Below are 24,521 nucleotides of genomic sequence, written 5' to 3'. Positions count from 1 at the left end.
AAGCAAGAGACTTGTAAGTTTTARTCAGAACAATCCCACAAATAGGATCATGAAGGTCAAAATGGGACCATAAAGGTCACATTTGGTCATACCTTAAATTTAGTTTAGTGTTTGGTTTGTTGTCACTTGACGATTCAAACATGTCCCAAGCGGTGCCATGTGGGTTGATTCTATATGAACTGCTGCATTGGTTAAATGAAACCAGAAGCCGCATCTTCAGTTTAGTATTTATTCGTTTTTGTTCAATGTTCAAATCCTCAACACGTCTGTCAAACCGCCTGTGTTCCATGTCCAAAATGTTTACATTACCATCTTAAAMACAGTGACCTTTGACCCTGAGATGTACCTGCACTGGTGATTTCTGAGCCAATGAGTTCACTCCTCTGTGTTGGACAATCTATTTGTGTAGTTGCTGTTTAGTCTCTCCAGTGTGGAGTTCTGAACAATCCTGAGCATTGGACTCCATACACCACACTGCTGAGCTGAAAGATTTGGGTGTTTTATCTATGGACTGAACCAGTACCGAGACACTGGTTACCAAATCAGACCTGTTTGGGTAAACAGAGGGCCGGAAGTACTTTCTTCATTTGTTTGTGTTCTTCCTGCTGCCTCTGGGAAAAGTTTTAGCAGCTTTAAATGCAGAACAACCAGATTCCACAACAGCTTCATCCCTTGTGTCGTAAGACTACTAAACTTCCACTAACTTAATCTTTTACTGTATATATTTATATTGATACTTTGATTATTACTTATTTTATTATTATTGGAGCTTTGCAACAAAATTTCTTTCAATAAATTGTACATTTTTAGATCTATAATTAAATGACCATAAACTCTGTCTATGTTTATGTCTTGTTCTTTTTGTCCTGTAGAGACGATGCAGTCGATGCAGCATGTAGTTCTGATGACTGACAGCTACTGTGTCAGAGGGAGGTAACATTCAAAAAGTCAGTACTGATCTGTGTGCGTGAGTTTTCTATAAACCCGTGTGGTGATGAGGCTTCCATCCTTCTTGATGTTCATCAGACAAATAGTAGCTGGTTGTCTCTGACATCCTCCATCGTAAACCTGAATTATTCTCCACTGAGGTCAGTCAAGGTTTCCATTTCTTTGGCTTGGATTTTGACCCAGGTTTTATCCACATGTTTAAGCATTTGCGAGACACCTTTATCCAAAGCTACTTACAAATGAGGATACAGCAGTTTAGTTAATATGAAAGCAGACTCTTTCTGACTAACTCATAGCCTCGATGTGGTTTGGTTGTAGGATACCAATGCTCTGCTTTCTACTTCCTCCATACAGATCTGGGTCACAAAGGATGAAACTATCAGATAGAAACTTTTCTTGTATTCAAAATATTCTGATGTTTAATATTAAGATGCCTACATGCATTGAGCTGTTGCCATGTGATTGGCTGATTTGCTCTTCAYGCTAACAGACAGTTGAACAGGTGCGTTATTTGAATTGAAATGATTAAATAAYCTAAATAACTGTAAGATCCAATATTTGGTGAAAACTCTTTAAAATAAGATCAAATACTTTCATGACAAATGCTGTTTCTCTGATTTTCAGCAGGATTTTTATTGGCCGTGTTAATTAAAGCAGCACTTGACAAACAGCTTTAGTTGTAAACGTGAGGCTCTAGGCGCTGTAAGCGTGTTTGCATGCTGACTTGAGCATTAAGCATGAATCAGAATATCTCAGAGCTGCCGCATGGCTACAGACTTGCCGTTCGGATAAGAGTTTTCTATCCAGCAATGAATAAAACAAGAGGGCTGCACAAGCAGCACGACGCTCGTCACCAGCAGGAACTCCTTTCCCACCAGCCCCGCTCTTTGAAAAGGGATTTGTTGATCGTAGCAAATTATCACAATTTCAACTGAAGATATCTTTTAAAGATAATTGAKACTGATAAACATACATAGAACTACAGCTAGCCTCCCTTTCTGAGAGTTCAGACCACTAWAAACAATCTCGCCCGCCGGGCTGCTTGGCAACATGATTCAGAGAGAASTAAACCTGTAAAACGCACACGCACAAACTTAGTGCTTGCTCCTTCACGTTAACCTCCTTGTTTGTTTGTCTGAGTCCGGAACTGAACCACAASACGGAGGCTGCAAACTATGTCGCAGTCCAGAACTGAGTAAAACAATCAGAACCAAGCCTTTTRAAAATACACTCAAAGAATTAAAACAGCAAGCAATGAGCTAGCAGAGGCCCGACCTGAGGCTAAGCTCCACGCTTTGACTGAACATCCCTACTTCAGCGTTTATTGTATTTTCTGTCATTTGGCAGCCAATTTTTGCAGATCTGAACACATTTGTTGTTTATGATATTACAAAGAGCTGAAGTGAAGGATGTTTAATCTMAACATGAAGCCCAGGTGTGTCCTCATGACTGTGCAGGATGACAACAATCGACCCGGGCCTTTCTATTTCTACCAGGTGATGAAGGGAGGAGGGGTATGGGTGGCGGAGGGTCAGCGTGGGGTAGAATGAGGTGGGGAGGGAGGRGGATGTGACGGAGAGGAGCAAGGAAGGTAAAGATAAGCAACTGAGAAGGCAGATGAAGACAACCAAATGAAGAGACAGCACACATGCATGCACACACTTATTCACAGGCATACAAGCACTATTAAGGTAACTGCCCTAAGGGTCAAGCTGCGGCTTGCCGACATGTCTGCAGATGCACGCACATCTTAGCACGCTTCCAAACAGACGCACGCAGAACTGACATTCAAAAAATAAATAAATAAAAATTAAGAGAAAAAAAAGATGAGGTGTGGTAGCTATATTATTAAGAACAAGGGAGGATGACAAAAAGGACGAGGTGAGATAAAAAAACGGGGGGAAAACAGGATGGAAAAAGGAAGGAAAGTGGACTAAATAAATCTTATCAGTATGCTACACATAAGAGCCTGCATTTAGATCCGTTACAATCTAAATAGCTCTACAACAGAACAGCTCTACGTATGAAGAACAGTCAGAAGACATTTCGAGGAGTGCTTTTCCGCAAACTGGGAACCTGTATCGTTTCATGGATAGAGAACAAAGAAGAAAGAGAGCTGTGATGGTGAGAAAGAGAGGGAGTGTGAAAAAACAAAAACAAAAAAACAAAAACAAGGTTGGGACAGAGAGGAAGAAGTCGGGACTTTCTGAAGACGTCGGGGCAGGGTTTGGGGGGCGCGGGGGACCCAAACGTGTGACGTCAGAGCTGGAAATACTGTTACATAATTAACCAGTTGACAACATTGCAGAACCAAACAAAAGACAGCAGCAGAGGAAGGAGAGAGGAGGCAAGAGTGAGAGAGGAAGAGGGAAGTGCTCCTTACGTTTACTCTTAGAAACAGCAGCGAGGCATGGGCTTTTATACTCGAAGGTTTACAGCTYAACACAAGCCTTATGGAAGCCATTTGGTGATGAATATGAATTGAATGCAGTGAGATATAATGTACCATTATTAAAATGTCATCACATGATTGTTACAGTATATTGTCTTATTTTTTTTAAGAGTAAAGAAATGACACCACTTGTTAGAGATGTTAGGAGTAAACAAAACCAAAAGAACTACGCTTGACCTCAAATGCAAACAGAAGAATAGGTGGTGCAGGAGGAGCTGCTGCTCACTCCCTGAACTTCAGGACGCCGGTGACATCTGAAAATCAATCGTCTTCTTTTTATCAATGATCAGTCCCAATCTGTGTTTGAAGATCGTGTCACGGGACGCCTCATACAGAGAGAGGCAGAGAGCGAGCGGTCAGCGGCCTCCTGCACAAACCAACACTCAACGACAAAACAAACTCTGGCCTGAGAGCCACACTGGGATTGGACCAGTCCAGATCAGACCAGAACCACACAGCCGGTCGGGACTGGGTGCTGTTCCAACAGGAGAGTAAGAAGGAAAAACCAAAAAACAGGAGGAGACATTGCACACACACGAGCAGCGGGCGAGCCGGAGGGGACACAACCAGAGAGAGTAAAAATACCGCAGTCCACGTGCCGTGCAGCAGTGTGTTTACATGTGTTTGTGTCTGTGGATGAGTGTGTGCAAGTACGTGTGTGTGGGAGATGTGTGTACATGCTTTCGGCGAACTCACTCCCAGGGGCTGGGCTGGTATTGGCTGTTGCGGTGGAGAGAGCTACGTGAGAGGGGGTAGAGATAGTGTTTACGTCGTGGAGCTGACTGAGCACGGAGGAGCGCCGTCTCACCGCTCCCTGAAACGAACCGCTTCGCTTGAATGTGCTCACTACCTCCATCTGCAGGACAGAGACAAAACAGCAGCATCACTCGGTGAGGGCAGGAGGGGCCGGCCTGCGAGTGTGTTCGTGAATAGGGAAATGTTTTCTGGGGCCTTGGTTTTTTYCCCTAACCTCACTAAGAAATACTGCTGTGCAAAAGTCTTGGGTCATCTCTTGTTTGATTACATTTTCCTGCCGAGCAGCTGCACTTTCTTCAAATCTTCAAAAGCGGTCTTCATCAATAGTTCTCCAAGTTTTCAGAAGATTTAAAAAAAAAAAAAATTATTTGAAATCTTTTTTTTTATTCATTAATTTTCAGCTCAGTCTCTTACCAAATAAGAATAAAATGACTTCTAATGTTTTTACACATGAGACAGGGCTTCTGCAGGTTTCACCAACTTTAAGACCATTTAAGATCACTATGAATGGTATTGAAGAGCTAAATCTCCACAGAAACATACAAACTTCATCCAACCTTCTGGTGATATAGTTGCACTTATCCATGATGAAAACGCTAACCAGCTAGCAAGGGTATGTTAGCAGGATGTTAGCGATAGCCTCAACTGTCTCAACTCACAGAACGCAATTAAGATGTCTAAGTGTGTATTTTCCTGAGAGAAAAGACTCGCAAGATAAAAATAAAATAATATACAAGAGTAAAAGTCAACTTACTTAAATTTAAGACATTTTAAGACCTTACTTTTAGACTTAAGACTATAAGACTTTTTATGGATATAAGAATATGTTTAATGTTGGACTTTAAACATTCTGTTTCAAGCAGCCTGTCAATTATCCAACTTTTTCTTGTTGAATCTTTGAATAATTCCACAGAAAACAGGATTTCAGCTCAAACATGGTTAGCAGAAAGCACATCATAGATAATCAAAAGACAATGATTCTTCTGCCAGGTCTTCAACCAGGTCTTGATATATATATTTCTTTCCTGCTTCTTGATATTTTTTTTTTCCTGAAGTGAGGTAACTTATTTGGTGTCAAACATCCATCCATCCATTTTCTTGCACCCTTTTTTCCCTCAGTGGGGTCGGGAGGGGTGCTGGTGCCCATCTCCAGCCAACGTTTCGGGCGAGAGGCAGGGTACACCCTGGACAGGTCGCCAGTCTGTCGCAGGGTGTCAAACATCTAAGAAAAAATATCCTTAGCTTGATCAAACAGTTTTATTCATAGTTGCAATAAAGAACAAACCRAAACTGAAAAGGTAAAGGATTGTGGAAAAACTGTTGGCTGGGAAAAAAGCTGAGCAATAAGAGCTTTTATTCATCTACACGCAGATGACAGGCAAAGCCAATGTGGCCTCTGAGAGAAAATTTATTTTTCGCACTGATTCAAAACTTTTTTTCTGCAAAAAAATCTCCACCCACTGATTAGGGTGAAGAAATATGTTATCTCAAATATGTTCTCTCATATTTAAAATACATCTTGAAATAGTGCRCCAAAGATATATTTATGCTGCATTTATGCTCTTTTAAAAGATGCGGGCCAAGGGCAGACCTACCCATGTCTGAAGAACTATTGAGACCTCTTTACAAGATTACAAGAAAATCTGGCTGCTCAAGTGGAAAATATCAAAGACTTGGGTCAAGGCGGTATATTTGCATACTTCTGTGTTCAGACCAAACAATCTCATTGAAGACTGAGCACATATAAGGGAGGCACTTAAGAAGCTCTGAGAAGAGCTCGTGTTCATGCAGGTAAATATTCATCTTCACAGTGAGTTCATTATATAAAAAACTCAAGCACCTTGGAGACTAATAATTATCCTTTCCACACACACACATGCACACACCCAACACTATCCCCCCCACCCTCCTCACACACACACACACACGCACAGGAACACAGATAAACAGCCACAGCATTTATCCCCCTCATGGTGACCATGCGCTTCTATGGTCCCACTTCCAAGATAGAGAAAGCCATTTCGAGAGGATTTAGGTAGAACAGAAATGTCAGCTGTGTCAGAGAAAAAAGAAATTATTATGTTTGGCACAATACAGAAGAACAGCAGAGAMTGGATGAGATAGACTGACTTTTGAAGAGTAAGAACAAGTCAGATAAAGACCATAAAGTTTTCTAAAATTGCTCAAAAACAAAGCGAGGTTCTAAGGAGTTCTTTATCTCTTTACAAAAGTCTGCTCCGTTAGCATGAGAAGATCATGATACTGGCAGTTTATTTGGGCTTGTGCTACATTACACAAATAGTGCTGAATGATTTGCATTCATTTATTAACCACTTGATGAAARCAGTGCAAACATCATGCACAATAAAATTGCTTAGGCGTGGACTTCCTTTTTCGGTAAATCTCCTCAAACAAACTGCACACGTGTCATGACCGAGTGAAGGTTCACGTTGAAATGTCTGGGTGTCYGTGTGTGCTCCTGTGACAAARTAATGGTTACGGTTTGAACTGGAGGYYCGGTCATGTGGTACCTGAGTCTGGATACGGTTGAGGCCTCTGAACCACAGGATCTGTCCGCGACGCAGCTCTCGCTCAGCACAGTCAATCTCCTCCTCRTCCTCYGCTAGCTCCTCTCCTTCTTCCTCCCCAGGCTCCAGGCCAAGCCCAGCCTCTTTCAGACATGGCAGCCGCTCTGTTGGCACGGTGGCAATCACCTGGGAAACACATTTGTTGGTATTAAGACAATCAGTTCAGTGATTATCAAGGAGAAACAAAGCAGTTTTAGATAAAACCGGATTATGGTCCTGCCAATTTCAGAATAAATATTCAAGGTTCAGTATTTGTATATTCAACTATTTGCGGATTTTTGTGTGGAGCRMMCTCCAAATTAAATGTGAAAAAATGGCCAATTCTTGGCTCTATTCCTGTCAAAAATAATCACAAACAAATACAGATTGGGAAGTAAAACTATCTAGCGCTTGCAGAACAGCTTGGAGTGTAAATAAGGAAGACCGTGAATGTTAGCTTCTGKGCTAAAACAGTTTCCGTTGCATGTATGAATGCATATTAAGGTATATTTGGTGTTTGAACCAATGAAATAGAAGTATTTTTTGTGGCRRTCTCAAGTGTMAGYARGTTTTAGTTAATCAAGTGCAGTTGTGGAATCTAATCACAGATACCAGAGGTCTTCTGTWCTTGGGTTCAAATGGTGAAGTTTATCAAAGAGAAGATCAAAAATATCAATGTGCGGGAAAAGTTTTTTTTCTAATAGCTGACACTGACTAAAGTGCTTTGCATCTCCAAATTTGAGAGACCAACAGAAAAGATMATTTGTGTCACTGTTTTAAATAACTACAAAATACAGTTTATGAATAATGACTGTAATATTCATGCMTGAATCTGAATGTATTTCTCCAATGATTTTTGAATGTTTTGGGAAAATCCTTCATTTATTTCATTATATCTGTTCCTGCAACACCTGAGAAGAAGATCTTTTACTGTAAACTCCTAGGAAACAGTGTTTCCATATCTTTCTACTGGGAAATTCCCACAGCCACACGAGTCAAGTAACCTCTGTTTGTATTTGCTGTTCCGCTGATACTTGATCAGATCCAGATCCATCCAAGCACTCAACTGTGCACAGAGCTGTGTTGCCAGGGGCGGGAAGTATGAAATCTATTTTGATGATCCGAGATGCGGAAATGGCMGATTCTGACCCAATTAACAAATGTCAAAACTCAATTATCTTAATGTTAATTTATGACCTAATTTTGAGTAATGCAGATGGCGGAACTCAGTAGCCCGACAGTTCATAAACGCAGGATCCTGTTTCCTCTGCACGAAGGAGAAAATTACTTGGACAAAAGCCACACCACATGCAGGCTATGCAAACTACAAGGAACATTTCAGAACACAAGYATAAGGGACTTTATTAAAAGATTCAACATGAAGGCAGAAGAAACAACTGAACCAACCTGAGGCAGTAAGCTGGAAGACCATCGAGCTAGTTAAGTGTCGATATAACGATATCGACACTTAACTCAGATTGTCGATACAATAAGCAGGTAAGATGGATCTACTGTGATGGCTATTGACACAGAATGCTATGTCACTATAACTGGTGAGGAAAAAACTCCAACACTTGACATACTGAAAAAACAATTTGATGCAGATAAAGTCATAGCAGAGTTTTTAAAGAAGCCAGGTTCTGGTTCTGCTGGAGGTTTCTTCATGTCAAAGGTGAGTCATTCCTCTCCACTAGATTCTCTGGTGGATTTCAGTAGTTTAAAAAGTTTGACATTTTAAACTGATAATAAACTAAACTTAATGAACTGTTTGACAACTAGGACTAATTTGAATGTATGTGTGATTGWTTCGAAATGTTTTTAAAAAAATAATTTAGTACAAGTTTTAGTTCATTTTTTTAAACACTAGGGACTCATATTACAGCTTAGAGTAAGTCTTATTGCAGCACATATGTCTTCTTCTTATATTAGATTTTTTTTAAAAGATGTGTGAGAAATTATAAAAGAGCTTAGGAAAAGACAAGTTGACCAACCGGACAAAATTTTGTAACACAGTCGCCATTACGCTGGGACTGAATCTGTCTGGCTCCTTGCAAGAAGACTCTAAGATTAGTTTATGAATATTTCCCTTGGCCTCCTCCGAGGGAAACCCAGGCTGACCGCTGCTGACGGATAAGACGCAGCAGGCTGAGAAGCTTCCTACCTGCCCCCACAGCAGCTCTCCAACACCCACAAACAGACACCAGAGCCACTGTTCCACATTGAGAGGGGCACAGCTGAAGGGCTTCCCTCCCCACTGCACGATCACAATCTGCAGCAGAAGCACAAGGAAGGAGAATGTYATGACTCTGACACACTGAAACACACAGCAGAGCTGCACACAGCGGTCATTACTGTAATAATTATGAAACACAAAATGCTTCATCTGGTTTGCTTGTTTTAGTCACTGTAGATTTCTGGTAGATTTATGTGTGGAGGAACACARACAGACAAAATGTTGTTCTCTGAGCTGCATGTAAWACTTTAAAGTGAAGAAAAGTTTAAATATTTTCCTCTGTTTTAATTATTGCAGAAACGGGGCAATTATTCCAACTCCAGCTAAAGTAATATTTATACTGTTGTTACAATATTTTTTTATACTGTAACAAACATTTGTTATTTAAAAATTCTGTACTTATTCAAACTCAAATATCCAGTGTTTTCAGTCCTTGAGATTCCCTTTAAGGCAAGACAGTAGCACTGACTATCTGGCAGATATTTCCACAAATATTTCTTAACATATAGCCAAAACCAGGAAGAGGAAAGATGCAAAGAAGTAATGAGGAACACGTGATAGAATGGCAGCAAAGAAAAAAAGATACGAGGAAGAAAAGAAGAAGGCTCACAAGAAACGAATTAAGGGAGGTGTGATATAAGGATGGAAAGGAAGAAATAATTTGGATKTACAACACAAGAAGGGAAGAACAGTTGAAAGRACAAAAAGAAAGGGGAGTAGAAGAAGGACGCAGAAGGAAGRAAARACACAAGAAAGGACTCAGGAAGTGAAAAAAGAAAGCGGAATATTGYCTTGAGACATTAAGTGTTGTGAATTGGGGTCATATAAATAAAYTGCATTAAAACTGAACTGAATATCACATAAAAGAAAAACACCATACAACAAACAGAGCATTGCAACATCTTTTTTTTCTGACCATTGTGTCAAAGGGTTAATATGACCTGCACTGCAAAGGTYCCCAAAACAATGGAGCAGAAGATGGGGTTGCCGAATATGCCGTCAAAGACATTTCTCTCTCCATGGATCTTGCGAGCGTTGATCTCGTTGAAAAGCTGCATGAGGACGAAGGTGTTGAAGATGATTGTGTAGTGCTCGGAGGGCGGGGAGTGGAGCGGCGCGTTGCGACCGCTGTCGATGTTAAACATGCGCTCGCCTGGTGGGTGAAAGAGAGGTAATGAGAGGAAACATTATGCTGCCATTGTCTGTATTTTGCCAAATATAGTTCTTTTCTGTATCTTACAAACATGATTTATTTGATCATCTACTGTAAAAAAAAAACAATTTTTCACACACAATGCAGAAAAATGCATTTAGCTAAAGGCTAACCTTGTGTTGTAAAAAATACTAACCTGGAATACAATGTTTTCTAAAAGCTGCTTAATTCAAACTATTCTAGAGGCCAGTTTGAAATTCTGAATCCTCTGAGAGTTTGCTGCACTAGTAAAGCACAYAACTCTTTATTTTCATTTTTATTTTCCTGTTGTCCTTGGACATCTATTGTCCTTGAAGTTACACGTCCAGAAAAAGACCTTTATGCTCACTTGAAGAGAAGTCGAATAAAAACAGCCATGTTGCCTGTAGCTGTTCGTTTGAGCATTCTCAAACAAGCATGACCAGGCCAATTACCAACAGCAGACATCCGGTGAGTCAGACAACTGCTAGGCTGGCTGACTGTGTGTGTCTCTACTAGGGCAGAATTATGTTCTGTTGCTTTCTTTGACAAAAGTAATTTGACATTTTCAGTTGCACAAACAACGTCCATGTTTGAACTCGTAAATATGTCTTTCCGTGGACCAACTTTAGCTTGAGCGGGAAAATTGTTTCTCCCATTTGGCCAGTTACTGTCACTTCCGGTCCTTCCAGGATAACTTTCTGCRAACTGCAAGAAGGTTTACATTTGCTACGTGCTTCGATAGTTAGATAGATAGTTAGATAGTTAGAATGGATTAGGAATTTGGTAAAAATGCATTTGGTTGAATTCGTACCTATAAACAGCAGAGTGAAGATGATGACCAGTTGGTAGACTCCGTGGCCGAGGATGTTCTTCATCATGGTGAGAGAGATGAGCGGGTTGTTTCGACCATAGGGTTTTCGTAGCAACAGGGCTTCAGTYGGGGGCTCGGTTGCCAAAGCGAGCGAGGCAAACGTGTCCATGATCAAATTCACCCAAAGCATCTGCACYGCCTTCAGAGGAGAATCCTGCAGAAACATTTTCCTGTTTCATAAACCATGCTGAGATGAGACAGGCCCTCAGGGACCTGTGGCTGTTAGACTCGTTGTTTACAGGCCAACTACACATGTTTAATGTAGGGCTGAAATGATTCATCAAATGAATCTGGATTAATTAATTATTGAAATGATCATTAACTAGTTTAGGAATCAATCATTAAATGGAGTATTCATACTTTTATTTATTTTTTTTAAATATTGGGCCTTTGACTTTGYTTTGGAAACTTTATGGAAAAAGGAATGATGACGGAGCACTGAGGATCTCCCCAACTCCTTCCTGRAAAACACTTTTAAAAATGACTCCCTCAAAATCTACTTAGACTGATCAAACCTCAGCCAGATAATTCTGCACTGAACAGCAATTCCTTCAAACACACAAACATTTTTGTTATATTTGTGAAAGTACACAGAAAGAATTTTCAACCTTTTGCATTAAAACCAACTTCGAATTAGACGAGTGTAGAAATGTAAAAATCTGGACTAGACAAACCTGGACCTGATGACAGTTTATTAAACACGCCACTTGTAAAGTTTGAGACATTTACTCTAAAATGTCTTGATAAAATCTCATCCTGTATTGTGCTGGACACACTACCACATACAGGTTGCTCTGTTTTATTGCTTCTGTCACATATTCAGTTGTTTTCACTGGTTTATTTATGATTTACCTGTCAAATAACTTTATTTCAATCATAGTTATATGAAAAAAAATTCCATGTATTTTTAACACATATATCCATGTGCAGTTTGACATTCCTTTCAAATGAATACATGTGATTCTGCCAGGACATCTCTGCTTACAAAGGGTAGTTTAAAAATGCAATAAAAGCATTTCCTGCTTTGCCTTGTCAACCCATATATAAGATGAGTGAATCTTCCAGAAGTGACATTTATGTGTCTGCATTATGTTTAGGTGTGTGTGTGTGTGTGTGCGTGTGTGTGTCTTTGCATGTGTGTGGAAATTTGTCAGCATGTATAAGTGTTAAGAAATGTGTCCACCTGAGTGATGCATGCCCCGGTGAAGGCCACGATGACAGCCACTACGTTGACCGTGAGCTGGAACTGCAGGAACTTGGAGATGCTATCGTAGACATTTCGTCCCCACATCACGGCCTTGACAATGCTGCTGAAGTTGTCATCAGTCAAGATGATGTCGGACGCCTCTTTAGCCACGTCTGTCCCGGCGATACCCTGGCAGAGATTGAGATGGAGTGAGAGGAACGGGACTCATGACATGATTCATGCGAGCGTTCAAGCATCCAAATTACTTTGGAATGCCACTGTCTCGATATCGTGTTGTTCTGCCTCTGAGCGCTGCCACTTGGCGTGAGTAAGAGCATTGACTGTAGAACCGGCCGGGCCGGGAGGACCCGCGACCTTATGTGTTTTTCGGCCTTTTGTGTAAAATAAAAACATGTAACAGAGAACAACGCAACTGTGAATCCAGTTGCCTCTGTTAGTCACTGACAGCACCRATGCCTCTAAACCACCTTCCAAATTTAACCAACAAGTCATTTCAGAAATCCTTTGGCTGACAGAGGGACGTGACATGACTCAAGGTTCACTTCAGTCAATGTGGAGGTCTTCCTCAGACAGCAATCAGCTGGTTTACAATCTGTGTAGAGGACGGAGAGATTCTACACTTTTAACTTTTATCCATAAAAAGCTCAAGTCTGATGGGCAGCAGCACTTAGAGATCTGGTTGATGGTGGATGTTTTAGAAGTGACAATCAAGGAGAAAGGGGTCTTTTACACTGCAAAGACAACATTTTACCAAATATCTTGATTCATCTTGATTGTTTTGCTGACACCAAATCATGGAAGGCCCTAATTTTTTTTATTTTATTTTAATGAAYATTTTATTTTATTCAGTCTAAAAGTCTTCCACCTTGAGCTTATCTCTCTAATTTGATCCCTCATTTGAAGAGTGTTGTCGCCAACTTAGTTGTTAAGATAGATGCYTGTAGGTTTGATAACATCAATGCTGTGGTAAAATCATCATCTTTCATTCGTAAACCATCCTTCCAAAACCTTCCGGTTGGATTATTGCTGCTCWTTTTATTAACAGAGATTAGCACTTCCAATGCAGCAGCATGATTTTTAACCAGCACAAACCAACAGGAGAACATCAGTCCGGTGTTAGCCTCTTTGCAMAGGCTGCTTGTAAATTTCAAGGCCAGTTATAAAATTCTTTTACTTGTTTCTTAAGTCTCTTAACATAATTTTCTGAGTTTGAAAGAATTAAACCACATAATTTGAGTTTAGTAATTTAAAAGAAAATATAAGGACTGCCATTGTGCTGTGGTAATTCTATGCCATTTTTCCTGTCCACAAAATGCCAATTCCTCATCAGCCTGGCCCAGCACATAAAGAGCCACTTAAAGCTTCAGCTGTAAATACACCAACACAAATGGAGGCATAGTGGGCCTTTAGCAGCTCATAAACATTATAGGTGAATAATTATGGATCAGCTTACCATGGCAAAGCCCACATCAGCCTTCTTCAAAGCTGGTCCGTCATTAGTCCCGTCTCCTGTTACCGCGACAACCTGCCTCTGTTCCACGATGCTGCTRTCAATGATGCCTAGAGGAGGGCAAAACAGGCTCAAAATGTTCCTGTGATGTCTAAGCACACTCGTGCTTCAGTGATTAAACCCCGGAGCCTCACCTTTAACCAGCGTGTGCTTGTCTGTCGGCGAGGACCGAGCCAGCACGCGCAGCTTGGGCCAGATTTTATCTATACGTTCCTGTTCAATCTGTAAAAGGAAGCGCGTGTGATGAAGATTAACACAGAAGAACCAACTCAGCAGTGCTTCACTAGATGTCACTGTTAATCCTGGACTCCATTGAGGAACCAGGATCAGAGAGACACTGTGCTCCGCRCTTCCATTCAATCAGCCGCAGACTGCTGGCATAATTAGGATTTACACCTACGTTTTAGGGAGTATATTTAAATTCACACTCCTTAGAAAAGCAAAGCCACARAACTAATCAGCTACCTATCTCATTAAGCTTTTTGCTAAATTCAAATTATACAGCTAAATGGGCTGGATGAAAGTATTCTGAATAAATGTTGATTTTTTTTTATTCTGTGCTCTGACCTCAGTGGATTCAGCCACTTCAGGACGAAGCTGCAATAGAAATCTTATTATGGTGAATATCTCACTCTATTTCCATTTCCGTTTCTTACGGTAATCAGTCTGTCTTTGTGTTGCCACCTTTTATAAATCTTTCAATAGAAAAAGAAATGAAAAGATGTAAATTTAAGTGCCTTTATAGACATTATTTTTAAAAGAATCACTTTTCCAGAGCACCCAGATGTGGACAAAAAATGACTAACATCGACCGATACTGATGCTAATGCCGATGAAACCATTTACTTTGTCTTCCTTGTTAGTTTTTTAAAAAAAATGTGGACTCAACACCCTCAGGTTCATAACAAGGAAAATGTTATAAACATGATTTGGTTGGTCTCTACAACATTTTACACTAAGAAATCTGCTGGTGACCAGAATTGAACAATTTTCAGCTTGAACGGCAATGATTGGCGACTGACTGGTCATCATAAAAGATATCAAGAACATTCTTTTGTGTATATCTTATTACAAAGTTAAGTTAAGAAATTTTCAAGGTTATTTTGTTYGAAGTATTAAAGACGAAGCACTGATTTGTCAGAAGTTGTTTAAAGATGTTTTCYTCAACGTGAAACATTTGGAGTTTATTCAGTGAGACTTTCAGCTGATAYGAGAATGCTGGTTCGGTTTATGTTTTATGTTATCAATTCCCAATCAATCTGTGGATGTTTTAAAATAATCTTTGAATCCTGTTTTACAAAAACCCCTCTCCCACATAGTGTGACATCACCTCTGCCTTCTAATATGAACGGCTAAAGGCTGCTCAGAGGACSAAGGCTAGAAAAAGCTTTTGAATGTTGTTCTGGTATCTTCTTATGTCATATTTTTGTAAACTACAGTGTCAAAATCAGCTAAATTCAGCAACAAGAGGCCAAAACTAAATGTAAAAATTCTCAATGGCCACATGGCATCTGAGAACTAAATCTCAAGAGACACTTCTAGTTTTTTTTAAATTAAGCTTCATATTTGTCAGACTTTCTTAAAGGATTTCAAAATTATTTCAATCAATAGTCAATTSAAAAATTGTTTTTCTTTGGCTGCTATTTTTTACGTTGCAAATTTTGATTATTATAAGAAGTCATAAAACCTATATACTGGCAATTTATATCTACCAGAAATTGAATTTGAATTTATTTAATAAGGGGCATTGTATATTAATAAACATGAGTMCATTAGAATGACCTTGTAAATATGCCAGATTTAGCCACAAGAGATCATTTTCATCTGTAGTTCCCTGGCAGGTTGCTATTAATTTAAATRCAATCTATCTGTAATTACTTTAAGTAAAAGGAAAAAAAATTCATCTACAACAGCTAAAAACGAGCTTTGAAACAYCAGAAAGCATCAGACTGATCTGAGCAAATCATGAAGAAACTAGTAATGCTTTAAAACGTTTGTATTAAACAGAATGAAATGCATCCCGGTCGGAACACTGAAGTTCCTTTTAACTTGACGAAGACCCAAACTTGCCTCCCCCTTCTCGTTCCTGATTCGYCGGTTAAACTCTTTTCCCTCCAGACAGATGAAATCGTCTCCAGGGTGTATGATGCCGCACTTAGCAGCGATGGCCCTCGCTGTATTAATGTTGTCACCAGTTACCATCCGCACTGTGATGCCCGCGCGCTGACACTTCCGGATGGCTTCCGGCACCTCGAAAAGGTCAAAGGAATTTATTTACACAGAAACAAAATGCCAATCATGCTTCAGACAGACGGCGTAAAAGAGTTTATGTACTGCAAAGCTTCAGCACCCCTTCAAAGCCACATACCTCGGGCCGCACAGGGTCCTCTATTCCAACCACAGTGATGCAGGTCAGCTCTGTCACAATTTCCGCCTCGTTGTCCCATTCTGGCTCCGGATTTGGCGGCAGATCACGGTAGGCGATGCAGATGGTCCTCAACCCCTCACAGGCCATTGGTTCAATCACCTAGCAGTCAATTAATAAAACCAATCACAGTGCTGACTTCACCAGTCATTTGGATTCCGATATATGTAAAGCAGAAATGAGGTCTGAGGTGTAGTCATGATGGATCCGATGTGACGCAGCTGAAGGGAAAGACCCCCGGCCTGCCGCAGACGGCGCAGCGTGACACAGAAACGAGGTGACATGAAGCTGCCACAACGCAAACTCAACTACTGAGCTGGAATCGAGTCGTGGAAGGAGCAGTTATTTTTCTCACGGCACAAGCTGTGCTCATCATGAGCCAAATTTAGATCTGTCCGCCTGTCAGTCAATTACGCCACGCTTAGGCTGCAAACTCTCAGAAAATTCACAAATACATGCGCTTGTTTGCAAACGTTTGTGTTACAGTAAAGCTGATAGAGCTATTTTCAAATGTCACTCAAGTCTGTAAAAATGTAAGTCTGCCAAAGTTGATGTCACATTTTTGTTTACATGTCATGCTTGTGGAGGTTTGAGTAACTTAAAATTGAAGGCTTAAACTGTTAATATGGAAAATAATTTTTATCAAGGAAATCAGACTGAGTCAGCAGCAGTGCAACATTATCTTTATGTTGTTCCAAAAGCAGCTCACTTAACAGATCCTAATTACACAGTAAATGTGCATGAAAAAATGGGAGCTTATCTTGATATTATAACTTCATCAGCAGTCTTTGTGTTAGAATGCTTTTTAATGACTGGCTGGTCTTATAAAAACTACCTTTACTCATGTTTCAAGCATAAAAYGTCAAAATTAGGGATCAAAATCATAATATATGCCTCATAAAACAGTAATGACACAGGAGAGGAGGAAGAATCCGTTCACATGGTAAAAAAACCCCCCTTCAAATCCAAATCTGTAACAGCAGCATTATGTACATGTTTAACACAGTTTAAACATGTGCTATTTACACAGGTTGTTTTTATTTAACCAGAAAAGTTACATTGAGATTAAAAACCTTTTTTTTAAGGAAGTCCTGGGAGATTTTCTGTTTTTGGTCACACTTAAATGTGGATTTATATAAGAGAGTACATAAAAACTTTAGTTTTTAAATGATAGCTTATGTGATTAATCATAAAAAAAAACATCATCATTCCTCTTAGGCCCAAAGATAATTATGTCAGTTTTTTTTTTTTCTATTTAGCTGAAGAAAATTGTGACACATTGGTTTGTTCTAAGCTTGAATGGGTCACCTTATGGTGTAAAACTGTCATTGATGGAACCATGAATCTCAACCAGAAAACTCAGAAAGGGAACATATGGTTAATGCAGCAGATTAATGATCTGAACACCAGCAAGTTCATCTCAAAAATGCTAAAAAAAAAAAAAAAAAAAAAGATTTTGGCCTGGTCAAAGATTAGACTCAAGTCAGGGAAACTCTGGCAGGGAGAGGTGGCTCAACCAACTATCAGGTTTAAGAGCAGGTATGTTTTTTTCCCCAATAAGACCAGATAGTTTGAATAGATTTTATTTTTTTAACTTCTAATAGGCAAATTTAATAGACTAGTTCGTCTCAGCCAAATTCTTATATCTTTATTGTTAAGTTATTATTCCTCATTAAGTTCCCCAAGCCATAATGAAATGTGCTACCAAATTTGTATTTGCTATGTTGCTAAGTTTAAGCTGAAAAGATCAAGCTGTTAATCTWTCCAGGAACTTAATTTAAAAAGAAGAATGAAATTAGTTAAAATACAGCAGTAATGTGGAATTCTGAGTCAGCATTTCTTTGAAATCATTAATATGAACTGCAGAGCCTCTCACCTGCTTCCCCACTGAACAACTTTTAATCAAAGCTCAGCTAGGSTTTACCAGCATGAGATTTACTTTTACTGTTCATCAACGTCTCTATCTGCAGGACTATCGTCTGATTATAGAGTAAATTAATTCAATATGCACCCATGAATTAGCCTCACCTGTTTTACCATCTCATCTCTGTCACGTGGACGAAAACTTCGAGGTTCTCCGTTGGCATCCAGGATGTAGGAACACCTGAGAGAGAAAACAAAGAATGACATCTTTGGTGCTTCACTGAAACGTTTCACTAAGTGTCAACACAAACTGCTTTTATTCGCTGCTTTCAGACATCTTTGATTGATGAGAAAGCATATCAGTGAGACTGAATTTTTAAAACAGCTGTAATAAAAATTAAGTTCTTGAATTAAAAGCTCCACTCACTTTTTCAACATGATCTCAGAGGCTCCTTTGCTGTAAAGGCGGAAGGTACCATCAGGCAGCTTGATCACCGTACTCATAGATTTACGCACTGAGTTGAAAGTGTAAACCTGAGAGAGAGAGAGAGAGAGAGAGAGAGASASAGAGAGARAAAGAGAGAGAGAGAAAGATGARKGATAAAGATTAACACCAACTAAACCTGGGCAAAGTATCAAATTACAATTATTATTTTATGTGTCAATATCTACGTGTCACATTTGCAAAAGACCACTTGGGCGTAATAMAATATATTTCAAGCACCAGGCATGCAAATTTGTCATATCAATAATATATTTAGGCCTGTTGGATTAGGGTTTCCTGCTGTTGATCCCACTCATTATATAGTTGGGATTTTGGTGGCTGGGATGCTAAAGGTAACAAACAGTGACATTGTGATGAAGGAAATAAAAGAATAGAACATGGGATAATCAATATAATCATTCAGCAACTATATTGCCGAATACTGCAATACAGATTTTACAAATGTCATGGAGCCATAATACTTTAAACATCTGAGAATGAGACTAGTTTGGGGTTAAACCTGATCACAACTACATAAAAACTACTTTCTACTTTTTTCTTCACTTGCAACAGGTTTTAGTTCAAGAGTTTTTCTTGCATTTTCATTTTAGTTGTTTGAGTCAAAAACAAGACTTAATTCTGCATGGTGTGAGGAAACTGAAGACGTTCTGATGAAGGGGACCATAATTTATAGTGCATTCTAAAACTGAAATAGTGTTTAAAAGTCCTGCAAATGAAAAAGGAGGGGGTAAAAACATCCAGGCAAAAAGAAAAGAAGACAATCAAATGTTATTCCATCTACCGGGTGTCTTGCATACTTGTGATCTAAGGGGAAATGTTAGAAACTGAATTTGGTTTGTGATTTTCTACCTTGTAGAGTTTCTCCTCAGGGATCTGCTCTCTTACAGGGGTGTAGTCCCGCTGAAGGTCTAAGACAAGTCCCAGCAGGCCGCACTCTGTTTTGTTGCCCACCTGCTTGGCTAGACCCCCCTCCACGTCCGGTGGCTGTTAAAGAATAGAGGTGATGCAAATTAGCATGATATAGGTAGAGAGGAAGAGACAGAAGAGGAAGGAAGGATGAGTGAAACAGCAAATGATTTAAAGGTGAGCTGTTACGCTTCATTGAACAGGTTAGGGTAGGTCAGAAGCATGTGAAAATGACTGCAAAATGAAACAATTACACAAACTTTGAAAAGCAAAAGTGGARGCTCCCACACAACCAACCATAATGAAGCAAGAGGTTATGGATAGGACAACAATGCAACACTTGTCTTTAACCATCAGTCACTGTACAGTGCATACAGTGGTAAAACCAACTGACCAAATGTGTTGGAGCTCTGCTTGAGTTGCTAGGTGACAGGCGACGTGCGCTAGGGTTGCGAGGTGAGGGACAGTGCCTGCTGATTTCCATGGGTTTTTGAAATGGCTCATAACCTATTGCTAATAACTGACTGGATGGGGTTTTTTAAGTACTTGGGCTGTTTTCAGAAGCAGTAGAAACCCAAGTGGAAATTTAGAGAGATGCGAAATGTGAATTTTAGATAATAAGTCCCATTTAAAGAAGACAACATTATTTCCAGGATCTTATTATTATAAACAAATACTGCTTTAAAGAATAAATGTTTGTATTTGTCTGAGGGTTACTCACTAAGATCTTGGAGGTGTAGGCGCTGTTAATGGCGATTGCATTGACTAGCAGATCCAGTGTCCGAGGATTGACCAGTCCAGGGTCTGGAATCACACGATGGTGCACATCACCTGAAACAATAGACACACTTTCATCACCTTGAATGATAACCTCCACATAGACACTCCAGGGCCACTCTGTATGACACGATTTCAATAGCTTGTTAACATAAATAGAGTCAGTTAGTGACAAGGCAGAAACTCCGTACATTGAGGCATATCAACGTGATAAAGAAGACTTACTGGAGYCAAAAACAAGTGTTAACATGGAGGAAAAAATACCAATTTAGTGACTTTGAATTTAGCATGGTTTTTGGAGCCAGACATAAATGTCTGACTGTTTCACAAAACTGTTSGTCTACAGAGAACATCACACACCACCATYATTTGGAAAGTATGGTCAGGGAAAGAGATAAACTATCCAATAAGCAGAAATTGTGTGAAGAGAATGGTCAGATGGAAACCAGTCATAGCCACTCAATACCATCAAGGTACACAGTAGGGGACACTAGAGTTCACATKGCAGTTCAGAGGTTGAACATCCCAGCATACTTGCATATTTTTGCTGACCATTTCCTCCTTCAGCCAGTGTGCCCATCTTCTTTTGGTTATTTCCAGCTTAACAATGCATCATTCTGTCACAAAGCCCTAACAAAACTGGTTTCTTTAAAGTGTCAGATATCAAACATGACTAAAAAGAAATTTAACTTCATAACTTAATGCCTTGAAATTGGGCTTCTGTCCCTTTAAAAACTCCTACTCTCTCTGAAACTGCCATCAGGAAGTCTGTATTAATAAACTCAGACCTGAACCTTCAAAGCCACATATAGACGGTTACAAAGACGGTCTTCTATCACCAGAAGAACATTTCAAGAATTAAAAGACTAATGTCCCAGCAAGACCTAGACAAACTCATCCATGCATTTCTCTTTAGACGCATTGATTACCTCAACAGTGTCTTCACAGGTCTGCCTAAAAAATCAATCAGACAGCTACAGCTGATCCAGAACGCTGTTGCTCACATTAAAACTAGTGGAAGTTCTCAAGTCCTTCCACCGGCTCCGTGAAACTCAGAAAATAATCTTTAAAATACTGTTAGTCTATAAATTACTGAACGGCTTAGCACCACAGTGCATTAAAGATCTGCTGCTGTTGTATCAGCCTTCCAGAGCCCTCGGGTCTTCTGGTTCTGTTCTGCTCTGCATCCSCAGAACCAGAACCAAACATGAACAAGCAATCCCATTAAATCAAGACTAAAAACTGTTTAGGGTTTAGGGTTGACTCCTGGTAACTGAACAATCAGTTAATCAGCATATTTTATGTGTACTGATGATTTTAATGATGGTACTTCACAAAATGTAATATCTGTTACTGGTTTTCACAACTGTTGACTGTATTTTATGATGTTTTTATGTTTTCATGATGTAAAGCACTTTGAACTGCCTTGTTGGTTATAAACATGATTGATTGATAAARAACCCAGTTATTTCAGCACTGGTCATGAATCTTTACCAGAGTTGCCAGTAGGTATGGACAGCAATTTGTGTAGCAAAAAATAAAATAAAAAGAAGTTAGCTCAAAGGACACAGATTTGTAGAAAAAATATCTACCCTTGGGAAAAAAAACCCCCAATAAGCTTAGAAATAACGAGTGTTTAAATGCAACAGCAGTCCTCTCCTGTCTAACCCGGCATATGCAGCTTTAATCTTTAACACGCACTTTCTTCTGCCTCACCTATGTAAGTCTGCACTACAGTCATCCGGTTGGTGGTGAGCGTGCCGGTCTTGTCGGAGCAGATGGCCGTGGCATTCCCCATGGTTTCACATGCATCCAGATGCCGTACAAGGTTGTTGTCCTTCATCATTTTCTGGTTATGAGATATCAAGGGAAAACAGTGGGGTGGATGAGGAGGAGGCAGTAAATGATGATAGATGGTTTGTTCATCAGTGCATGGAGAGATGTGATTTTGGACAGGATGAAGATGAAGAATAGGGCGAAGGTTTTCYTTTTATTGCTTTAAACATAAACAGACTTCTAGAATGACTTTTCAATGGCTTTAAAACATGTTTTGACAAACTATGCTGAATGTGTTTAACTGGAACACTAACAGGCACAGAGATATTTTCAATACAAAACCAGAAAGGATTTTTAAACATCACACTGACTACTTCAGATAGTGTCTGCACCTACTAGTGTAAAGCTGGAGTGAAGGCTAACTACATGAACCAGGTGTGTTGGCTATACCTTCACAGAATAGGCCAGAGAAATAGTGACAGCAAGAGGTAAGCCTTCTGGGACAGCCACCACCAGCACAGTGACGCCAATTATGAAAAACTTGACAAAATACTGGACGTATATCGGAGTGCACTCTGGTAGCCATGTATGACCTGCAACACAAACCGGAGTTCATGTTTAGCCAAACAATTTCATTTCAAGTTTGCTCCTTAGAGTAGCCAGCGTTYGGCATTGTTCTGCTAAAATGGTTCATGCACACAAACCTTTAACGACAAATGTGTTTATGACAAAGTACAGCACCAGAATGATGACAGTGATGGCTGACATCACCAAACCTGCAGGGAGAAAAGAGAAGTGAAATTATAAACAGCAAGTTACGAAGCATTCTGCTTAGAGCTGTTCACATCAAATGGAGAAAAAGCAGATTGTAAACATAATAATACCAAACAATGAGGCCCAGTCTCAGTTATGAAGTCATTTTTCCTACTTGGATCTGTCTCATCCAAGTAGTTTTGATGCCGCACAGTTATTTTTCTTGAGAAAAAAATTACATTAACTTTTGAAATCCCTAATTTTTACTTGACTTAGTCAAGGCAACAGTAATACCATAACCATAGCCTTCAGCTTATCCAAAATACTGCAGTCAGACTTCTGATGAGAATTAAACAGAAAAAAAAAAAATCATTTCTGTCCAATTTTTGTTTGTCTTCTTTGGCTCCCTGTTGAATCCAGCATTTGCCTACCAACATACAATATAAAGCCCTTAATAATGAAGTCATTACATGCGCCACAGATCTAATTGTTCTGTATGTCCCTAATGTAGCCCTTTGCTATCAGATTGCAAGTTTACTGAGTTTCTAAACTAGAACAGGAGGCAGATATATTTTATTTACCAAGCTCCTCTCCTGTGGAACCAGGTTGCAGCTGTTTGACCATGAGCCCTTATTTTTTAAGACTTAGAGCTGAATGATGCCATTTTAAACAGCTCTTTTATCAACGCTCTGTTTGTGGGTGAATGAAAGATTTAGAGCCTTTTTTTAGGTCAAACTTTAAATATTTCACAGAGAAAGAGCTGCAGCATTTTCTCTGAAGGTGTGCATGGTGTTTTTCCTTAGTGTGTGTGCGTGTGTGCGTGTGCGTGTGCGTGTGTGTGTGTGTGTGTGCGTGCGTGTGTGTGTGTGTGCGTGTGTGGCAGCAGACTTATATTGGTCATTTATGTCTTTCCCCTCATTTTAAACTTGATTATGCTTCGACTTTCCTTTCCATGTAATGCTGAAGCTCCGACCCTTAAAACTATTGGGTTACACTGAGCAGATTTTTGCTGCCCAATTGTTATTGGTTTATTTGTTTATGGATGGAGCAAAGAGGCCTAGCCCAGTGTGAAGCCCAACGCAGATATGTTTAGTTTACATGATCGAAGACTTTGTCGGCTAATGAGCTAGACGAACATCATACGGACGAAATTATAAAATACAATGTGAATATATTTTCATGTTATTGGGGAGGAGTTGAAAAAAGTGAAATGAGTGAAAGCGCTTCTCCAGCAAAATTCAGTATTTGGAAGTCAATCAGTATTGCTATGGCTTTTTCAGTGCATAATAATAGTTTCAAGGGCAAGAAAAAAAAAAGAATCCCATGTGTGCCGACTTGATGGTAATTAAGAGGGTTAAACGTGGCTGCATCTACAAACATAGCTTAAATGSGGTCAAAAATTCACTTCTCTTCTCAGTTCATAAAAGCATCGAAATATGTGAATAATTGTTTTGGGAAATCTGGCAATTTAAAATACCATTTGCAACATATCAAGAGACAGTAATGCTAGGTAATGTGATAATACATTCGCCAATGTGTTAGTGCAAGCTTCCCCCTAGAAAACAAGCTAAGGGAGATGGTAGAAGGGCAGCCCACCATGTTTTTATGTACAAAAATGTCAAAATTGACAGAAAATTAGAAAATATGACAAGGTATTTATGTTATTGGAAAAGTTTATTAACAATACTTAAATATCAACTGTGGAGCATTGAAAAGGATAAACGCAAATACACACACACACACACACGCACGCACGCACATACTCACACACACACACACACACACACACACACACACA

At 39.6% G+C, this 24,521-nt stretch overlaps 1 protein-coding gene across 2 annotated transcripts in view; it reads right to left on the bottom strand.

Annotated features, from left to right (window-relative positions):
• Nucleotides 1-215: 215 nt before the first annotated feature.
• atp2b3b (ATPase plasma membrane Ca2+ transporting 3b) overlaps nucleotides 216-24,521 on the bottom strand; it is a 53,023-nt gene continuing 28,717 nt past the window's right edge. For both annotated transcript variants that reach the window (XM_008412889.2, XM_008412890.1), the window contains 17 exons: nucleotides 22,675-22,746; nucleotides 22,421-22,563; nucleotides 21,911-22,043; nucleotides 20,139-20,248; nucleotides 19,361-19,495; nucleotides 18,434-18,540; nucleotides 18,172-18,247; nucleotides 16,087-16,245; nucleotides 15,789-15,968; nucleotides 13,853-13,940; nucleotides 13,662-13,768; nucleotides 12,185-12,376; nucleotides 10,942-11,155; nucleotides 9,898-10,109; nucleotides 8,885-8,992; nucleotides 6,688-6,870; nucleotides 216-4,256 (listed from right to left, as the gene is read on the bottom strand). In XM_008412889.2, coding sequence (XP_008411111.1) covers nucleotides 3,840-4,256; nucleotides 6,688-6,870; nucleotides 8,885-8,992; nucleotides 9,898-10,109; nucleotides 10,942-11,155; nucleotides 12,185-12,376; nucleotides 13,662-13,768; nucleotides 13,853-13,940; nucleotides 15,789-15,968; nucleotides 16,087-16,245; nucleotides 18,172-18,247; nucleotides 18,434-18,540; nucleotides 19,361-19,495; nucleotides 20,139-20,248; nucleotides 21,911-22,043; nucleotides 22,421-22,563; nucleotides 22,675-22,746 — 2,636 coding nt within the window. In that variant the 3' untranslated portion in view covers nucleotides 216-3,839. The remainder of the gene's footprint in view (nucleotides 4,257-6,687; nucleotides 6,871-8,884; nucleotides 8,993-9,897; nucleotides 10,110-10,941; nucleotides 11,156-12,184; nucleotides 12,377-13,661; nucleotides 13,769-13,852; nucleotides 13,941-15,788; nucleotides 15,969-16,086; nucleotides 16,246-18,171; nucleotides 18,248-18,433; nucleotides 18,541-19,360; nucleotides 19,496-20,138; nucleotides 20,249-21,910; nucleotides 22,044-22,420; nucleotides 22,564-22,674; nucleotides 22,747-24,521) is intronic.

This window comes from Poecilia reticulata, linkage group LG7 (genome assembly GCF_000633615.1).
Source record: "Poecilia reticulata strain Guanapo linkage group LG7, Guppy_female_1.0+MT, whole genome shotgun sequence".
NCBI classification, from domain to species: Eukaryota; Metazoa; Chordata; class Actinopteri; order Cyprinodontiformes; family Poeciliidae; genus Poecilia; species Poecilia reticulata.
This window is presented reverse-complemented; position numbering and strand designations above follow the sequence as displayed.